The 21,778-nt window shown below is 35.6% G+C and overlaps 1 protein-coding gene and 1 pseudogene across 1 annotated transcript; one reads left to right on the top strand and one right to left on the bottom strand.

Moving 5' to 3' along the window:
• The first annotated feature begins 610 nt into the window (after window positions 1-610).
• On the top strand, window positions 611-1,762 carry LOC136972355 (uncharacterized). The gene has a single exon (XM_067266924.1). It carries the CDS (start codon window positions 663-665, stop codon window positions 1,437-1,439), a length of 777 nt encoding a protein of 258 aa, XP_067123025.1. The 5' UTR covers window positions 611-662; the 3' UTR covers window positions 1,440-1,762.
• A 3,897-nt stretch (window positions 1,763-5,659) lies between these two features.
• Window positions 5,660-19,707, bottom strand: LOC136972312 (glucose dehydrogenase [FAD, quinone]-like; annotated as a pseudogene).
• Between the last annotated feature and the right edge of the window lie 2,071 nt (window positions 19,708-21,778).

Below are 21,778 nucleotides of genomic sequence, written 5' to 3'. Positions count from 1 at the left end.
ATAGATAATAATTTCAATACTTTTTAAAAATTTAAATTAACTAATTAAAAGAACTAAATTTACAAACCAGCAATACATTATTAAAAGCCTTAACTCTGAAATACAGTAGAGAGTCGTTTATCCGAATCAATTGGGGACTGGGATTGTTCGGATAACCGATTATATATAAAAAATATATTAATCTGTCCGATGTTGAAATTTTTCTCCGTTGCGTGTCGCTTCGTGTTGGAGTTTCGTTGATTTTAAGCCTAACGAAAATTTTTATAATAATAATCGAGGCTATTGTATTGTGGGGAACGTCACTCTCCACATCTTAACAGTCGTAACGAACCCCAGGTGGTAAGAGTTATTACTTCCTGGAACGGGACCGGACTCACCCTGTGGGACCTTTTGGTCAGCCAGTTGCCTTTTGTTAGCCACATCGTCGAGTCATGTAACTGTTACGCGAGCAGAAAATAAACGTAGTTTTGTTACTGTTCGTCTCATTCGTTTTTAATCGCGCGGAGTGACGAGAAGCAAAATTAATAGCAGTAAAAACACTACATTGGTGACCCGAACCCGGACTAATAACGTAATTCAACTAAGAAAACTACCGAATCCACCCATTGGAACCTTCATCAGGTACGTCGTTCTTCCTTGTTCACGACTTCAATCGTCAGATCATGGCCGAGATTGGAGCAGTAAAAATCCCTCCGTACAACTTTTCCGACCCAGCCTTATGGTTCCACATGTGCGAAAGCACATTTGCTCTAGGATCTCCAAAGCCGATCACGGAAAGTGCCACAAAGTTCAACTACGTAGTGGCTCATTTACCACCGGAAGTCGCATCAACGGTTAGAGACATTATTATTTCTCCGGACCGTACAGACCCGTACGGTCACATAAAGGTGGAACTTATTAAACGATCCGGCGAATCGTCTCAACAAGAGTTACGAAAACTATTGGCCGGAGAACAGCTAGGAGACCGCAAACCTTCCGAACTACTACGTGTTCTAAAGCGTCGGGCGGAAAATTTTCAAATCCCGGACGCAGTTATACTAGAGTTATTCATACAACATCTTCCGACTTCCGTCCAATCTATCCTAGCCGCCATTACCCCACTCGACGTAGACAAAGCAGCGGAAGTAGCGGACCGCGTGGTGGAAGTAACCCCTGCAACGATATCTTCAGTGTCGCAACCTGAGAAGCCCGATACCTTAACCAACAAAATACTAGTCGAAATAGATAAACTTAACAAGCGAATCGATAAACTAACGCAGGCACGTCGGGATCGCAGCGACCATTTTTCTCGACGCTCCCGCAGTAGTTCAGGACATCGCAACAATTCCACTCACCGCAGTATCAACAACTACTGCTGGTACCACAACCGTTTTGGCGCAAAGGCACAAAAATGTACTCCGCCGTGTAGTTTTCCAACAAACGAGAGCGGCGAAGCGTAGAGGCGACATGCACTTTGCCGGAGCAATCTCGTCGCCTGTTCATCCTAGACAAGAGAACGAACGTAAACTTTCTCGTCGACACAGGTTCCGACGTATCAATATTTCCAGCCTCCTCGTCACAAAAGAAGCGCGCATCTCAAATGACCTTGATGGCAGCAAACACAACTGCAATTCATGTCTACGACCAACGAACACTCACTCTCGATTTTGGGTTAAAGAAAATTTTTCGTTGGAAATTCCTTATTGGCAACGTGTCAACAGCAATAATAGGCGCAGATTTCTTGTATCACTTCCATTTGGTACCGAATCTTAGACGAAAATGTCTCACAGACGTTCAGACAAAGGTAAACTCTCCAGGCAAATTATTAGAAACCTCCATCCACTCTATCAAGATAACGACCAACGACTCCATATATCAAAAGATATTGGAAGAATTTCCTGAGATCACCAGACCTCCACGTCCTAACCAACCCGTAAAACACAACGTTGTACATCACATAGAAACTGTTGGTCAGCCCGTAACTGCGAAACCACGTCGCCTAGCACCCGATAGGCTTAAAATCGCTAAGGCCGAATTCGATAAGATGATAGCTCTCGGCCATATGCGAACATCAAAAAGCAATTACGCATCACCACTCCACATGGTCACCAAGAAAAACAGTTCAGATTGGCGACCCGTGGGAGATTATCGTGCTCTAAACGCACAAACCATAAAGGACAGATACAGCGTTCCAAACATCGCAGATTTCACATCGGAACTGCACGGAACACAAATCTTCTCTCACATAGACTTAATCAAGGCCTATCATCAAATACCCATCTACCCACCGCACGTGCACAAAACAGCTATAACGACACCGTTTGGTCTCTTCGAGAGTACCAGGATGCAATTCGGATTGTGCAACGCATCCGCAACATTTCAACGGTTCATCGACGAAGTAACCAGAGGACTCCCCTTTGCATATGCTTTCGTCGATGACATATTAATAGCGTCACGCTCCCAGGAAGAACACATCTCGCATCTTCGCGACTTATTCCAACGCCTCCAAGAATATGGGTTAACCATAAATCCGTCGAAATGCACCTTCGGCGTACCATTAATCGAATTTCTCGGATTCAAGGTCTCGGGAAAGGGTCTGGAACCACTCCCTGATAGAGTCAGAGCCATCCGAGAATTTCCCAAACCTTCGTCTCTCACTCAACTTAGACGATTCTTAGGCGTAATAAATTTCTACAGGAGATGCATCCCTCGAGCGGCGCACACCCTCGCCCCGCTAGTGCAGCTACTAGAAGGAAAAAAGAACGGGAAACGTACGTCACTCACTCGGAAAGCAGAATCACGATCTCTGCAATGGTCAGAAGCGGCAGAACAATCCTTCGTATCAGCTAAGGAAGCACTGTCCAAAGCCACACTTCTCCACCATCCACTACCCGGAGCTAAACTATGCATATGGGTAGATGCGTCAGACGTAGCGGTTGGAGGAGCACTGATGCAATACAACAGGAAATGGGAACCCATCGCCTTTATCTCAGCGAAACTGGCACCAAATCAACGCAACTGGTCAGCTTACGACAGAGAACTATTGGCAATATACACATCAATAAAACGATTTCGCCACATGCTAGAAGGCCGTGAATTCACGATCTACACGGATCAAAAACCGCTCATATATGCCTTCAAACAAAAACCAGATAAATGTTCACCACGACAAATGCGGCATCTCGATTTTATATCCCAATTCTCTACGGATATACGTCATATTCCGGGCACAGCTAACACGATAGCAGACGCGCTCTCCCGCATCGAGATAGATTCGATCACCTCTGCTTCTCCTGTAGACTTCCGAGAGCTAGCCACAACGCAAGCTACAGATTCGGAACTTCATCAATTGTTAAAGGATCCTATGTCGCTCAAATTAGAGCCGAAATCCTTTCCACCTAACGAAATCGACCTATACTGTGACACATCATCCGGAACACCTCGCCCCTTCGTGCCGCATAATCTCCGACGAACCATTTTCGACCATCTACATGGACTTTCTCATCCAGGAGCAACAGCAACCACTAAGCTAATTTCGAGCCGTTATGTTTGGCCGGGCATGCGGAAGGACATCCGTCAGTGGGCACGACATTGCATCCCCTGCCAGAAATCGAAAATTCACCGCCACGCCTGGACACCGATAGGAAAGTTTACACTTCCGGAAGCAAGATTTTCCCATCTTCACATGGATCTGATAGGACCACTTCCGCCAGCTGACGGGAAACACTACTGCCTTACAGTGATCGACCGTTTTACCAGATGGCCAGAGGTCATCCCAATTGCCGACATATCTGCTGAGACGGTATGCCGAGCCTTTTTCTCAGGTTGGATCGCAAGATTCGGATGCCCTACTACGATCACCACCGATCAAGGACGTCAGTTCGAATCGAACCTCTTCCGAGAACTGACCAGACTTCTCGGCACCAATCGCATCCATTCGGCAGCATACCATCCCCGATCAAACGGTTTAATAGAACGATTACATAGACACCTGAAGGCATCGCTAATGGCACACGAATCCTCCAAATGGACCGACGCCCTTCCGGTAGTCCTCCTGGGAATTCGTTCAGCACTTAAAGCCGATATAGGCGCAACAGTAGCTGAACTGTTATATGGTACCCCGTTAAAATTACCAGCTGACATCATTAGCCCCGACACCCCACGAATTTCTTGCGAATCTTTTGTCAGCCAACTAAAAACCCACATGGCCAATCTGAAACCGTTAGCAACTTCCGCTCATTCCACAGAGAAAATTTTCATTCATCCAGAACTAAAAGAGTGTACACATATTTTCTTAAGATTCGACGCAAACCGACCTCCTCTTCGTCAACCTTACTCAGGCCCATACAAAGTGCTAGAAAAACACGACAAAACACTAGTAATTGACATCCAAGGTCGCAAATCCACCGTCTCAATTGACAGAGTAAAACCAGCGTATATCTTACAGGACGAACCACTTCAGAAATCTAGTATAAAACCCGTCCAATCAAGACCATCACAGACACCATCTTCATCTGCAACAGCGAATAACAAAAAACTGGAAACGACCTCCAAAAAAGATCAAACTGTTACCACGAGATCAGGCCGTCATGTTCATTTTCCTAAAAGACTAGTCACCATAATGTAACGTTAAGCGATTCGTTCGACATCAGTTCTATCGCTCGTCCCTCACTGGGGGATACTCTGTGGGGAACGTCACTCTCCACATCTTAACAGTCGTAACGAACCCCAGGTGGTAAGAGTTATTACTTCCTGGAACGGGACCGGACTCACCCTGTGGGACCTTTTGGTCAGCCAGTTGCCTTTTGTTAGCCACATCGTCGAGTCATGTAACTGTTACGCGAGCAGAAAATAAACGTAGTTTTGTTACTGTTCGTCTCATTCGTTTTTAATCGCGCGGAGTGACGAGAAGCAAAATTAATAGCAGTAAAAACACTACAGTATCGTTAAAAATGATTTCTTTATTTTGTACAAACAAAATAAATATATTTAAAAATATAAAAACAAAAATTATATTTTAGAAGTAAATCTAGTATCAAAAAAGTTCCATTCAGCACGACACAGTCCGACTAGAAGCGTTCGGATAACCGGTGTTCGGATAAACGACTCTCTACTGTATATTTAGAATAATTATGGAGGAAGACGAGAGTAAGTAAGGTTCTTACGCTTAGTTTCGATTCTTATGCTTCAAGACCTTTCAGAACTTTGCAAGTTTTCAAAGATTTTGAATTAGATTGAACAGGTTATCTTCCTATAGAAATCATCGTAAAATTCTCGGATTTGAATTGTCTCTGAAGCGTTCGTTGCGGCACCGGATACTTTTCGATGACTTTCGCAATTGTCATTTCCCTTTCCTTCGTATTTTGCAATAATGCTTCCTTTTAACTTTCTCTGATGGTTTAGCACTTGTATTCGCGAACTATTTTGCAACGTTTAAAATATATAGTATCAGTGTAGCAAATAACATAATAAAACCACTTTTTAATTCACTGAATAAAAGAAAATCATTTCTAACAATTGCTAATTCCTGTTAATTAAGGTCAATTGCACACTACATCTTCTCTAACTTTCCGTGTGCATTTTGCACTAAATGTCGACTGGCACGAAACACGGTTGATATTTCTAACGCTGATCAACTTAAATAACCAATAATTAACTTAACTTAATAGATGTGCGCGGATTACTTGTTATTGATATATACACAAAAACATGCAAACGGCTATTTGTTCGATATCCCATGTCATGGAGAAGAATTGTCACTTTGTACATATTATAAGTTGCGCATTTTGCTCCAAACTACTCTAATGCCAAAATCTCTTCTTTAGTATCATATCTGCAGCTTTTTCAGCGATCATGACGGTAGGTGCATTGAGAGTTCCTGAGACAATATTTGGCATTATAGAAGCATCGACCACACGTAGACCTGAAACACCTTTTACCCTAAAAAGAGATTCAAAATGATATCAGTCATACATTCGTTGACAAAATAAAGTGATGTACCGAGATAAAATTGTCCGATTACTGTGGAACTCGGTATACAAATATGCTTCGTATTGTTCTGACCAGATTTTCACTTCAAACAGTGTTACAAAGTCCTTAAAATCACTACCGCAAAACCTTATTAAAAGACTCACAGTAGCTCATTGTGTTTCAGTTTTCAGTGTAGCAGTCCCTTGGAGGTTTCTAATGCATACTTGTGTGCGCGTAGAATGCACACTGTAGGGTGTAGGGGTAGTGAAAATATTTAGAGAAAGCCTCAAAACTGAATTGCACCTGGAGCCTTTCAAGTGCTAAATCCGCCACTGGGTACATTTAAAAATACGTATGCATATAGACTTGTAAATTTTTATTTTTTTGGTGCAGGTATTGTACATTAAGTACAGAACATTTTTACGTAACATCTAAATTTCGCCCACCACATAAAATTCTATATGAATGTAACATGACTAGCGTCATTACTTATATTTGTATGTATGCAAAAATACCTTCAGGGTTTATGTAGCCGATAACCTCTATTGTTAAATATAAATTGATATGGTGTTTAGTCTTTGGCTCCATTTTATACATGCAAATATACAAATATTCCAAAATTTGAAAAAATCCGAAATCTAGTAATCGTGTAGTTTTAAAATCAAGGGATAATCGTATTATATTACATACTACTTTACACAAGAAATACGGAATTAATTTTTCAAAACCATCATACATGTTTCAAATTTAATTTTGATTTAATGTTTCAAATTTAAATAAAAATTTTACGTGATATAAATTATTATAGATTAGGCTAAATTAGATTATTACTACCAAATAAATTTAATTAATAAGACTAATTACCTTAATTCAGGATCCAAAACAGTAGATGGGTCATTTACTGCCCCCATCTTGCATGTTCCAGCAGGATGATATAAAGTAAGTGTCAGAGTTCGCGCAAAACATTCCAATTGTTCTTTGCTAAATCTGCGAAACCTTTTACAACCCGGCAAATTAGTAGGAAATAAACGAGAACCTAACTTTTTAAAGGGGAACGATTCGGCTAAACGCAATGCTGACTGCATACCTACATTGGTAATTCAGAAAGAAAAACGATGTTGAATTTACCGGAAGCATTATAGAGTTACAGAAGAATATTTTATTAAAACAATTTAATTTTAGTAAATAAAGAAGTTAAAATATAATGTATTTAAATACATTAAAAGACTTACCACTGACTAATCTCAAAATATCTTCAGGATGCGATAAATAATTCGGTTGGATTATTGGATACTGATAAGGGTTGGCGCTTCTCAATTTTACGTATCCACGACTTTTTGGTCGTAACAAAGTACTATGTATCGTAAACGTATCGTCGAAATCGAATGGTCTAAAATACGAATTATACACCTGAAATATATTCCGTATATCAGTATTACTAATAAACATTTCAGAAATATGTTTAAAATATTTCGGAAAAACTAACTTCTGTTTTTATTCCGAATATTTCTTTCATAATTTTTCCACCGTCAGAAGCCAATCCTCCCGATAAGAAAGTATGTTGAATATCGGGATAATCGTCCGATGCGTTCGCATATTCAGTTTTTATGAACGCAACAGCTTCAATTGCCGAATTTAAAATTCCCGGTCCTTTTCAAAATGTTATTTCATTGTTAGTTTCGCTCTTATGAGAAAAATAAAATGTGGATAATTTATGAATTCATACCAGTTCTAAGAAAAACATAACGAAAAATATCCTTTGGATTCAAAAATCGCAATAGAACAGAAGTAACGGGTACATCAACTAAACAATTTGTTCCCATAACGAAAGGATGATCTTGGAGATTTAAACCTACTGGCAGATCTGAAATAACAGGAATCTGACAAGAAAGAGATTAATATGATATGATTATAGATTTAAAATAATCACATTTTTTCCTACGATTAATAAAAAAGAAATTATTACTTGAAGTTTCTCTAAATCTTTTTGCTGACCAATGCCGGATAACATTAGTAGTTGAGGAGAATTTATCGCACCTGCTGATATTATTATCTCTTTCCTTGCATTTACGATAAATGTCTGACCAAAGCGATCAAAAGTAACAGCTCTCGCCCTCTTGAATTTATCAAATATTATCTGTAAAAATAAATACCTAAGAATTATTATATTGACAAGTCAATATAGTGTACTATTTTAAATGCGATTTTTTATGCGTTTTTTACTGCGTCATGCGAATGCAGAATAAGAAGGGATTTTTCGAAATCCCCCCCTCGCAGGAGAAGAGGGTTAAGGATTACCATGAAGAACTTGGTTTCTATTGTACTATTTCAGACATGACTCTTTGCGTTTTTGCGATAATCGAACATCTTTTTAAACCCATCTAAAAATATCTTAATCAGCCTCGGAAGAAGAGGACCGAATTCCTGCACCCTGTGAAAACGGGTAAGATCGGCTATATAACTATAAAGGTTATCTTACGTAAGGTTTTATTACACCGAATGATCAATCTAACACATTTTAAAAATTCTATATTCGTCTACTGTACACAGTTTAAAGAATATTTAAGATGTATTAGAGTGGGCACTTAATTTGATAAACTCTTACATAAGATAACCTTTGTAAATATAAATCAAATACAGTCAAACCTGTTTTTATGCGGTGGATAGGGACCGCATAAAAAAAATCGCACGAAACTTCACGAGTGGCTATAAAAATTAGTTTTCGCAACACAATTAAAAAATATTTTTCTATGCGGTTAATAGGGACCGCATAAAAAAGTCACATAGAAAATAACTCTAAACCGTACGAAATAGAATTTATTGACAACAGATGTCAGCACTTGACTGCATCGTCTGGTCTATCGTCTGTTTTACATATTTTTCTCCAGGTGGTGTTTTGTTGACTTAAAAAGTAAATTATTTCATTTTTCGCATATTCATGCAATAATATTACTATAATAAGTGCATTTATGCTATAATAAGTTTATTTAGCTATAATAAGTCAACGTGAGACGTGACAAATCGCACGAGACTAGTCGCCAACTATACCGCACAAATAAAAACTCGCACAAAAAAAAACCGCACAAATTAAAAATTCGCATTAAAAAAATCGCACAAATAAAAATCGCACATAAAAAGAGCGCATAAAAACAGGTTTGACTGTATTTCATTTTTCGCATATTAATGCAATAATATTACTATAATAAGTTCATTTATACTATAATAAGTTTATTTAGTTATAATAAGTCAACGTGAGACATGACAAATCGCACGAGATTAGTCGCCAACTATACCGCACAAATACAAAATCGCATAAAAAAATCGCACAAAAAAAGACCGCATAAAAACAGGTTTGACTGTACTATAATATTATATCGTACTTCTGAAGCTTCTACTATATTATCTTAATCTTAATCTTTGTTGTTGTTATTTTTTGTCCGAGCAACGCTGGGAGATCATATGCTAGTTATCTTATGAAAGGTTTATTTTGTCATGGAGCAAAATAATATAGTTTGAGCAAATAGTAATTAGAGAATGAAAATAAAACTGCCGGATAACCGAGCCCTAGTGATGTGTGGTACGCAGAATCGAATCCGAACGGTTCAAAAATTTCTCAGGAATTTTTCGAAGGTTGATCGAAAGGTTATGTCAGCTATTGTGAGCTGGTGGAGCTATCGGATGGTGAGGGGAGCTCACCATCCGATTCCCACTTTAGGCCTGGACGACTATTCCCATTTTGAGCCTGGACAAACCCAATTTGGGCTTTCTAAAAAAGACCCTCTTGTCCCACCAAGAGGGTCTTTTTTAGAAAGGAAGAAGGTCCCCTTCGAGTGGTAAGAGTTTTTTTTTAAAAAGTATGAAAAACAGTAGATATTCAAATTGCCGTGTGGTTAAAACGGAAGTCTACTGCCCTGATGATCTGAGATCGAATGTGAACAGACCAAAAATTCAAGGAATTTTTTTTGAGGTGTTCTGTATGAATATGTCAGACCCTAACTCTCCTCACCCAGCCATTCCTTTGTGAACCTAGATGAACTCACAATGGACTAGATAAAAAAGAAAGGATCTCAGTTCCTCATAGGGAGGGAAAAGTCTTAAAAAATATTGTTAAATTTTCGTATGAAATAACGCATGATTGTGATGAAAATATATATGTTCATTCTTTTTGGATTTGAACTTTTATATTTCAACAGTTGTAACTAAACACAAGAGAAATGTAACAAATAATGTTACTTTTAATTTCAGATAAAATCTTAAATGGTGGAATTTTGCAATATAAAGAAAGTTTCTTCTATCTGATTATATATGTATAATGTACGAAAGACAACAGAAATCCAGTTTGGCTGCAAATACCGTATCTTTAGGAAAAAAATAATGTTTTGAGTGGTTATATTCCATTATATATATATCACTACTATTAGTATTAAAATGAAACTACTGAACTCGCAAAAAGAAAAATAGTGCTTAGTAAGTATTTAAAATAATTACAGTGAAGTAGCAGCAACCCCCATCTGAGCTATTCAAAATAATGTACTGAAAATGTTAAAATTTTAAAATAGGTATACCTTAGTGACAAACGAAAAAAGTAAAATATGCAAATTAGGACGATGAAGAATAGGTTTTATGAACGCTTTGTTGGTACTACACCTTCTTCCATTTCTTAAAAAAGACTGAACGGGTGCAAAACCTAATAATCAAAAAAAAAAAATATCCAAAAATGTAATATTAAATATAACGGTTTATACTAATTATAAATTTAAAATATGCATTTAAGTAAAACATATATTTAAATTTTTAAAGCTTAATTTAAAATATTAATTATTGAAATTTATTCTTGTATTGACAACTCTATTCATTGTCATATTATGATGTTTTACTAAAAATATAATGTCTTTTATATCACTGACGTTGTTATTATTAATATACCGAACTTTTTATTAATGCTCATTTGGCTGAATGTAGGCCTATTTTATTTTGGTTTGTCATATTCGATTTTAAATTGGTGTAAAAAATAATACTTTCATAAATTATTCTTTTTCAAAATCGACAATTTAGTTAAAAATGTCCGAACCTGTTTGCGTTGCACCATTCACATCTACAATTTGATATCCCGAAGATTTTCCAGCTTCTAAAAATGCTGCACGGAGAACAGTAGAATATGAAGGTGTCGATATTGTTAGGTATCCACCAGAAGCATGAAAACCTTTAGTAAAACAATTATTAACAACTGTAAATGTTATACAAAATACAGTAGAGCGTCGAAAAGTGGTACCAATTGGGGACTGGGGTCCTTCCAGTTAATGATTTGTTCCAGTTTCCGAGTTTGTACGAAAAAATACATTAACCTGTCCGATGTTCAAATTTTTCTCCGTTGCGTATCGCTTCGTGTTGAATTTTCGTCGATTTTAAGCCTAACGAAAATTTTTATAATAGTCATCGAGGCTATCGTATCGTTAAAAATTATTTCTGCATTTTGTACAAACAAAATAAATATATTAAAGAATATAAAAAACATGAAAATTATACTTTAGAAGTAAATTTAGTATCAAAAACATTCGATTCAGAACGACACAGTCCGACTGAAAATCGTTCCACTTTCCGGTCATTCCACTTACCGACGTTCCACTTATCGACGCTCTACTGTAATCACATAAATAATAACACTATGAAAATTAAGACCGGTGTTACCATTTTGTAAAAGATTTGTATCTGTATTGTCTTCGTATTTAAGAAAATATGGGAATACGTCTTTCCAACTCCATCCAATAGCACCGTTTTTGGCCCAATTATCGTAGTCTTTATGATTGCCTCTCGTAAAAATCATGTTATTTAAAACACTGGAACCTCCTAATACTTTTCCTCTGGGCCATCGCGATCGCTAGTTTTAAGAGTAGAAAAAGAAATTTTCAATTTAGAGTACTACAATAATAATATAAAACGAGTTCACAACTAAACTTTATCATTGAAATGCATGATTAATTAATAAATGTGAGGATTATTTCATAAGTGATGGCAACTATTTTTATCGCGAAAACTGTAACAGATTTTTAGAAGAAAAACTACAAATGCAAACTAAGTTATATTACAAAATTAAACATCGATTAACTGCAAAGCGGTGTTATGAAAAACTACTAAAAGTTGAAGGCAATTTGCTCTCCCATATCAAAAGGTTTCATATTGGTGCAAATACTTTTAACATCAATCATATTGAACGTGAAGATGAACAACGCAGCGGGTGTCTACATGCATTAATTACAAATTTGTCAATTGTAGCTGTTGTGCATTGCTTTGATGTTGGAACTATGCTAATTTATCAACTAAGACTAATCTTACTTTCTATCCGGTCAATTACATTCTTTTAACAGTACTGTATACAGTAAATTCAGGATGAAATGGGTCATACTAAGCTTTCAGCATTATATTTTAATGTTTTGTCTACGTGTTGAAGTTGATCAGTCTGGTGTACCAAAATGTGAGTTCATGTTTAAGACTGATTATGATAAATGTATTGCCGACATGTGGTTTCATTCAAAAATACCTCGATAAAATTTGTCGGCGATTAAAACGTTTCGGTCGCCACCAGTGGCCAAGTGGTCTTCGTTCCCTAAACACTGTGAGTTTGGTCGAAGGTTCGTGCCTCGCTCGCACGGGGTGGCCACGTAGAATTTTCCGGGTTTTCTCCATGTTTGTAACGCCTAAATAAGTTTCTTTTAAAAGACCTTCTGGAAAGCATCGCCCAAGTGTTGCGTTGCCATAACTTAAACAACAACAACAACAAACGATTAAAATGTTTACATAACGGCCAGGAATAAGTTTCGTAATGATTTCTTCTAAGCCTTACGTGCAAAAATTCTTGCTTTATAGAGTTTCTTTCGAACAACACATGAACTTCACTTCTCGGATGTTTTTCACCTCACCGTCAATTTCTGAAAAGTAGCAATTCGATTTTTTCGATTCAAACTGCAAAAAATTCTGTTATCGTTTAACGGAGATACATGTGTTAGATAAAGTATCCATGTTTCCAAACATCTGAAATTTTGCGATATTGCGACTAACAGAAACGGTTCAGTCTCTGAGCAATTTGAGTCATATTCAGACCACGTTTGAATGCATTTCTTCTTTCTAGGTGTCAATTCACACATCTAGAAATATTCTATAATTAATTTACAACACAACGTTTACAAGTTCGAACAGCTCACAGCAATAGCTATCATTAAAATGAGTTTACAATTGGTCATTTTTATCAGTAGATGAAGCAATACTGTACAATATGGATCGTACAATTCATTACAACGAGATACGCTATGAAGGTTCAACATTTCATAACCATTATTTAAGGTATTATGTTCATTAACTCTGGATTTATTGAAATATATGCTATAGGCGCCCACTACTTTGGAACACCAGTGTAACGAGTTATGATATGCAAAAAGACAGGCCGAATAAAATAATTTTTCGAAAACGTGGAACTTACTTGTCCTTTTAGACCAAAGCACGCGTATTTCTGTGGTTCGGTCAGGTAGGCCCAATCAATGGTCGTCATTTGTAAAAGAGGGGCGAAAGCAGGATTATCACTAATTATGTTTTCGTCGCTCCCAGCTTCTAGTACTAAAACGCTATTTTGAGGATCTGCAGATAAACGATTAGCCAAAACCGATCCAGCTGATCCACCTCCTACTAAAATATAAATAAATATATACGAAATTTATATTTACAAATTTTTAAATGAAACGTTTACAATTAATTTTGAAATTTGTTACAATACATAAAATTATGCTCTTCAAAATTAACGAATTCCGAGTGCAGTTGCTTGTGATAATCTATTTTAATCACTCTAACAATATTACGCCTAAATAGCTGCAAAATGAATATAATAAGTTAGTAATTTTTCGAAAATTTTTCATAAAATGGATAAAAAACATAAAGATGAAAAATTATGAAAATAATACTAATAAATCAATATTTTTGTTTGTTTTTTCTACGAAGGTGTGTCGCCAATGGCAGATCCTGAAATACCCAAAGGGAGAGCAAACTGAAAAATTAGAAATATTTAAATAATTAATAAGTACCTATTATTAATACGCACAAAGTTTGTAGACAGACGATAAGCCAAATTTGCCATCGTAAATGTTTTTAAAAACAATGTTTGAACTTCGAACAAATAAATTCAAATCTTGTTGCAAATGGAAGAGCTTAAGACCTGTAGCCCTCCCCTTTGTATCTGCCACTGTAAGTCGGTAAGATGATCACGCCATCGTTCTCTATCTTTGATTTATACACTTTTAATCCAGCCAGATAGCGTAATAATGAGGCGCGATTGCCACAGTGGATATCAACAGAGCGAATCACGAAAAAGTCAAGTACTGATTTGGCACGAATAAAAATCACTCGTGTGGATTAAGGGATAAATATGGGTACTGGTGCGCGTGATATTCGTTACGCGCTACTTGATTAAGAGATAACGAATATTGAGTAGATAATTACTAATTAGTATTGAGTTCAATTTGCTGCGAAAGTGGGTAGAATGGATTTTTCTAGCTTTCTCACTACCAGTTGACAGAGAGTCATGCTGCAGAACTTCACTTTGTTGCTGGAATGAAAGCCGTCGAAGCAGGAAAAGAAGGTATAGCAAATTGAAAACACTAACTCTTTACCTAAGAGATTTCCTGCGTTCGGGACATGCGTAAGGAGGAAATCAAGTAACGTTTTAAAACAGTTGCAAGTTAATTAATAAAGAAGGTATGTAAAAGTCACGTGACCGGAAATGCGGTATTCACATGATAGTATATCGAGCGGGATGACCAGTATATTTCTAGCAACATCTAGCTTTTTATCCTCGCCTAGATCGCGAGTTTCCATGTGAAGAGGGACTGGGATGGAAGAGGAATAAAAGAGACAGGATGCTCACTATGCTGCTAAGTTAACATAAAACAACCAACAAAACAGTGGCGTGCTGTTATTGGAAGCGGTGGAAGCGCTCTTCCACCTTCCAATAACCTCTTCTTGTAGTTTCTAAAATATAAATTTTCATATTTTAACGTACTTTGAATTAATTAAAATTAATATCTTAATATAATTGCATTATGTATCTTATTACAAATTTCTATGCCACATGTGAAAAAAACGATAAGATTGCTATTGTATATTCGAATATCAGTGGCGGAATGGAAACGCTTACGAGACAGCTTCCACGGCGAGAATAACTGAATGGTGTAAAGCAGCCAGAGGGCATTGGCGCATGCGCTTCACAGAGCACCGACCTCAGCCGGTTTAGCTGGTGAAAGCTAATCACATGTACCGCTTCCAACGATTCTGTCCCTTAGCCACTGGGTAGGGAGCTATCTGACTAAGTAAATTGTTCAAGATTTAAAAAGTAAAGAGTATTCAATGTTATGTTTTTTGCAAAGTTATATTTAATTATAATTTTTTTTTAATTATACTGTAATTATATTGACAGATTTTCAGATATAAAATCTTTAGAATTTTTATCACTTTTAGATGTTAATAATTTTAATATTATGAAAAACAATTTTTTCAAGCATATTTTAATTCTATAAATAAAGTAAATTTTATGGGAAATTTTTTGATTTATCTAAATTACGTAGTGAATCGCAATATTCATATTTGTATCCGGACTATATTGACAAGTAACTCTTAAACATAAAACATATTATAATTAATGTCGATCCGAACAAAGACGTACTAAAAGAATTATATGATTTAATATCATTAATATTTACGTTACCATTTACGGTGGGTCTGCTGAGCGAAGTTTTTCGACCACGAAGCAAATTCATACATTGGCCAAGAACACTCGTTCGGAGGAAAGATTGTCGTCGCTAGCGTTGCTTTCGATAAAAAAAGAGCTTTTAAATACGTTGATGGAGTCGACGACCAGCGACTTTTTTAATAAAGTAATTAACGACTTTGCGGAAAAATCGCCGGATAGAATTAGTTTACAAAAAATTAAAAAAACAAATTTTTCTATCATTGTTTGTATCGTATCAATTTGTATTATGTATGTATTGTTTGTATTTTAAACTAAAATACATAAATTGTTTATTTTTGTCATTTCCAGTATTTGTTTAAAACTTTTATGGAAATGTGATGTACCGGACGGGTGTAACCCGTCACGAAAGACGCGAAAAAACGGTTAATTTAGAGAAAAATTTATTAGTTTAAAAAAACAGGTAAAAGTCGTTTGTAGTCGGACACCCATTGTTTACATCAAACTGCCATGCAGAAACCGTAAATTGCGGAAGGAAGTCGTCCTATGATCGGTGGAAGATCGAATTCGTCTTCGATTTTGACTTTTCTCGCGCTCCAGGTAAGAGTCTCGTTACGTTTAGTAACGAGGGACCAACCACTCGGGGAAGCGTGATTAAGGGAGAACGACCAATCAAAATGGATGAAAGAAAGAACGGAGATTAATGTAATCTCCGACAATCGAGGACATCTGGCACTCGGTTAACGTTCCGAATAACCAAAACGCCGTGTGTCAACGCGCAAAAATACCAAAAAAAAAAAAAAAAACAATTTCTCGTCTATTGTGCCAACCTGTAACCCGCGCCACTTCGGACTTAGACCGTGTCCCCGACGCCAACAAAGGAAGTCTCCCCGTGCCCTACAGACTTGTCAACGCCACTGTCCCGGGGCCACCTTCGATCGACCATCAAAGAACCACATCGACGCCCAGGATGTCCGAACGGCTGTTTGTGCTAAAACAAACTATTTTGTACATATTGTATGTTTATTTTATGTTTATTTTTGTCGATTTTTGTCAGATACGTCTCTTCCGCCATTACGCAGTAAGAATGGACCCTAGGCCATCACTGACGCGCAATTAACTGAGTGCCCCTGGAAGTCGGCTTCTTACAGAAACACAGATTTCCTATCATCAAATGTCACGGCACGCCACTGCAACAAAGTATTTAAATTTAAGTAACTAACATCGATGACGTTTAAAAACATAATATCTAACACATTTACGGAAAAATGCTTGACCCACGTCTATCCACTATTTAATGCATTTATCCGGAGAGAGAGAGAGAAAGTTTACGATAAAATCGCGCGTTGGACAAATTCTTTCTGACTTGCTTCCTAAAAGCGTCCTTGAGGTTCTTCTGACAGTGAGAGAACATTCATTGATGCATTCCCTCGCAATATGTTCACCAAGTCCTTGGAATACAATTCTTCGGGTGTACAAATAAGTCGGTAGATTTTGATCGAGAGAACAGGAATGTTCTGCGACTACTCGGGAGGAGAGGACCTTCTGGAGAGTGAATTGGGCCAATTTGAGTGAAGTAAGGTCTCCCTGACCTTACTTCATTCGGTCCTTCTTTCTCATGTACCAGGACAAAACCAAATTTGGTAAAATCGAATAGAGAAATTATTATTTAATTTCGGATTTTTCTTGTCAAACTTCCTTAGATCAGTCAAACTCAACAGATGATGTGTCATTTCGAACGAAAGCGTTATCAAGAGATGAACTTCCCTGTCGACTTTCCAAGCTGAATTTTTAGCTTCTGTTAAACTTTATAAAATTTAATACAGTAGAGCGTCGATAAGTGGAACCAATTGGGGACTGGGGTCCTTCCAGTTAATGATTTGTTCCAGTTTCGACTTTGTACGAAAAAATACATTAACCTGTCTGATGTTCAAATTTTTCTCCGTTGCGTATCGCTTCCTGTTGAATTTTTCTCTATTGCGTGTCGCTTCGTGTTGAATTTTCGTCGAAAATTTTTATAATAATCATCGAGGCTATCGTATCGTTAAAAATTATTTCTGCATTTTGTACAAACAAAATAAATATATTAAAGAATATAAAAAACATGAAAATTATACTTTAGAAGTAAATTTAGTATCAAAAACATTCGATTTAGCACGACACAGTCCGACTGAAAATCGTTCCACTTTCCGGCCATTCCACTTATCGACGCTCTACTGTAGTTGAATTAAATTAAAAATACTATTCCGAAATCTCACAAGTAGGTACTCTCATAGTCCATTGTCGTGTTTGTTTCGTCTTGCATTAGGCTAACATTGTTGAGATCTGCTAATTGCCCTGAGCTTGAGATGGAGAAGCAGTATGCTGCAGACATAGTGTTAATAAAGAATTTGCAGGCCGTTTTTCTTTAGGAAGGTTGATGAATGACATTTTCCAACACTGGTCAAAACCATTTACTATTCATGGGTTTTTGCGAACGACAACAGTCTCGTGAATGCTGGGACTGAATCCGCCTCAAGTACGCTCAGAGTTAGAAAGCTTCTTGATCCACTTACTGTGGCTGAGAAGAAAATTCACACTTTGTCTTTCGAACGTATGCTTGCATGGCGTTAACATACGTTGTTCTCTTCTCTATTACCATGTGTTTGTTGTTGTCCGCTCTGTTAAGTGTGATGTTATCTTAATCATGTTTTCGTGTAACTGATGTTCTTACAGTTGGTTGCATCTTTACTGTTAGTTTTCTCCAACTTAATTGCCGCCTTCCATCTGAAGTAGCGATTTTAAAACGGAGGTACGCGTGCCCCCAGGATACGCGCATGGTAGTTTAGGGGTATGCGAAAAAAAAAAAAAAAATTAAAAATGATGGATATACTATAAGAATATTTGGATTCTGTATCAAGGCCTTTGGCAACGTCACGGCACTCGATGCTCAGTTTTAAATAAAAATATAATTATATTATTATTATATTTATCTGTCCTTTCTCACAATTTTTAATTAAAATTCTTTTTACATGTAATTGTAAAGTGCTGTATAATTGACGAAGACACCACAGTTTGACGAACACTCGAAATAAAACTTAGCAAAAATTGGAAATAAAACCACGGAAAATAGGACACCAGGAGGTAGGCAAGTCGCAACTGCTGATCTGCAACCACAATCACGCTTCTAAACTCTTTTTCGCATCTGGGATGACGGAAGAAATATTTCCCTCTATCTGTGGAATAAAAGCTGAATCCAGTTGCAAAATTTCTTTTACCCTTGGAGGCACTACGAGTTGGTTAATTAACTAGCTTAAGAACTGTGTTTCTGTTAACTTCGGCCACCAAATAAACGTAATACGTTGGAAATGACAACAGAAGAAATGAAACTTTTTAATTTTAATTTCGGTTTTAGAAGTGAAGTAATTTACTTTTTTGTGTAGGTGAATTAAAAGTTAAAATTTATAAAAATGACGGTTATTAATCGTAAATTAACCGTTATCATTTAGCGAATTGTTCTTTAAACAATTTGAATTTGCGCGTGATTGACGTAGAAATGCACGTTTAAAAATTCCACCAACCAGTTGCTTTACTTTCCCAGCAACATTGTAGGCGCCAGCTGTTGGATGATATTTTATTTAAAAACTTTCTATATTTTTAATTATTATAAAATGCAAAAATACTTAATTTTGAGGGTAGAGGTGGGTTTTAAAAAAATTGTAATCTATTAAAGAGTAAAATCGTTATTATCATTTACAATATTTTTATAAAACTCATCCCTATCCTCAAAATTAAGTTTTTTTGCCATTTACAATAGTTAAAAATATAAAAAAAAGTGTTTTTAATAAATGGCGCCACAAAAATTTTAAATGTTGCCGGCAAAGTTGAGCAACTCATTGGTGGTTTATTTATAATTGGAAAATAATTAAATAATTTTACTTACCAATGATATAGTCGTATTCACTGCCTATAATCTTCGTCTTATCCCTAACGATGTCGAAGAATCTGAAGAATAATATAAGAAACATCGGTGTAGCTCGAATCAAATTCATTACTAAATTTCGAATCTGTCGTTCACTTTACTTTTAATTAGAACGACTAAAACTAAGTGTATGTATATATATATAACAAAATATCCAATGCTAGAGCAATATTTACTTCCTTTACAAGTGTCCTTGATAGATTTAATCTTAATTTATATCTTAAAATGTCAAGTGCGTGAACTGGATTGTAAGAAATATTAAATAAACTAGTTATGTCAAAAAAAAACATTATTCGAGTAAACAAAAAAAAATAAAAATACATGATTTTTATATATAATTAGTTGTGCATTATTATAATTTTTAGTTCTACTTATAAGTCCTGTTTTTAAAACAACGTTGTTCAAATTATATCTTATCGAGATGAACTAGACATAATCAATTTAGTGGCAATGTAATAAAGAATAGAAATCTGAGAAGGGAGAAAGAAAATCAATTGTACTGAGACTATTCTAGATGATAGCAACATCTCTAGTTAAAACTTGACTTGTTGTTTTTAAAAAGTTGTGCTAAAAATAAGTTTAATGTTATTCCCATATGGTTGGCTGAAGTTATACACTAACATTATTTATAAAGGCTTTCATAATGGTGGATATAGTGATAATAAATAATCCATTGTCCTTAAGTTTTAAATTACATGTAATTTATGTGATGTTGCTAATATTTATAAATGTCTTAATAAAAACTTTTATTTGAAATAAATAGGAATGGAAAGAACACGCTACGTATTTAAAAACCAGATTTCAATCGCATCATTGCCTGTAATTCGGGTTACTTAAATCGACCTATTTTCATACAGGAACCATCATTCTCGTTTATCTTCGTCGCATCTTTTTAAGTACGAAAAACATATTTATATGTAATAATGTATATAAGCAAAGATATATACAGTGAACAAATGGTATTTTATATTTAATACAATATTTTCTTTATTTCTGTAAGAATCATATTTTTACTTAGGAGATAATTACTGTAATTACAAAAAAAATCTTTGTTTCTCGAAAGCCTATTAAGAATTCAGAGCTTTAACTAATCTATTTGCTTTTCTGATACTTCAAGAGATGTTCAATGAATCAAGAAATACAACAAAATAAAGAACTTCTGTAATTAACGCAAGTTTTATATTTAATAGTTTTCAGATAAACAGAAGAAAGTTTATTTATCAATAAAAAGATTGTAAAGCAAATTTAAACAATCAAAGTAAAATAGGAAAAAATTATAAACATTCCCCTTGGCATTTGCATTGCACAGAACATGATTGCATGATAGTAAAAATAATGCCAAGATATTACATTTTCGGGAAGATCTATATAGAAGACGTTTTAAGGAATATATTGAAATAATACCAATTCAGGTAAGCCTACAAGTAACAAACAAAATTTAAATATCACCTCTGAAATTTCGTAGTTACAACACCACTTGCTTTAGTGACTGTGAAATGCTTTATTAAAAATATTAATTTATTTTTGTTCTGAAAAAAAAAATCAGAATTCAAAGGCACTGTTGGAAACAAATTAATTGTTTTGAACTTCTAAAGTACAAAAAGTACAATTTCAGACTGATATATGTTTTAATAAATGAATTTAATAGTGAAGATACGTCTTTATGTTCGTCAACTAAAGATTCTGTTCGTATAGTTTGCATTAAATAATGAAAACATTATCTAATTTATTAAATAAATCACGTTAAGCATAATACTGTTTATTATAATTAGGTTCTTATGTGTCTTTTTTTTTTGCATTAATGACAATGAAATGTGAAACAATGATAAGATTTTATAAAATATTTGTCAAAAAGCTTATTTTCATACTGAAAACGAAATATCAGGTTTGTAATCACGTGATTTAATACGAAATGTAATTTTATAATAATGAACTACATCAATTTTTAACAATACGTCGCATTTAACAATATTCTAAATAGCTTAGCGAAAATGATGCGCTGCATTCGAAAGTTCTTTTTGGGAAAAAGAATGAGAGAAAAAAGAGAAAAAAAGTGAATGTCGTCATTAATTATATCTAAAATTCATATATAATTAATAACGAAATTCACTTTGTTTATTTATTTATTAATATTAATTACG

The sequence above is a fragment of the Centruroides vittatus genome, unplaced genomic scaffold (genome assembly GCF_030686945.1).
Source record: "Centruroides vittatus isolate TY-2023 unplaced genomic scaffold, ASM3068694v2 contig_290, whole genome shotgun sequence".
In the NCBI taxonomy this organism is placed as follows: Eukaryota; Metazoa; Arthropoda; class Arachnida; order Scorpiones; family Buthidae; genus Centruroides; species Centruroides vittatus.
The sequence above is the reverse complement of the archived record's forward strand: the minus strand, read 5'-3'. Positions and strand labels throughout refer to the sequence as shown.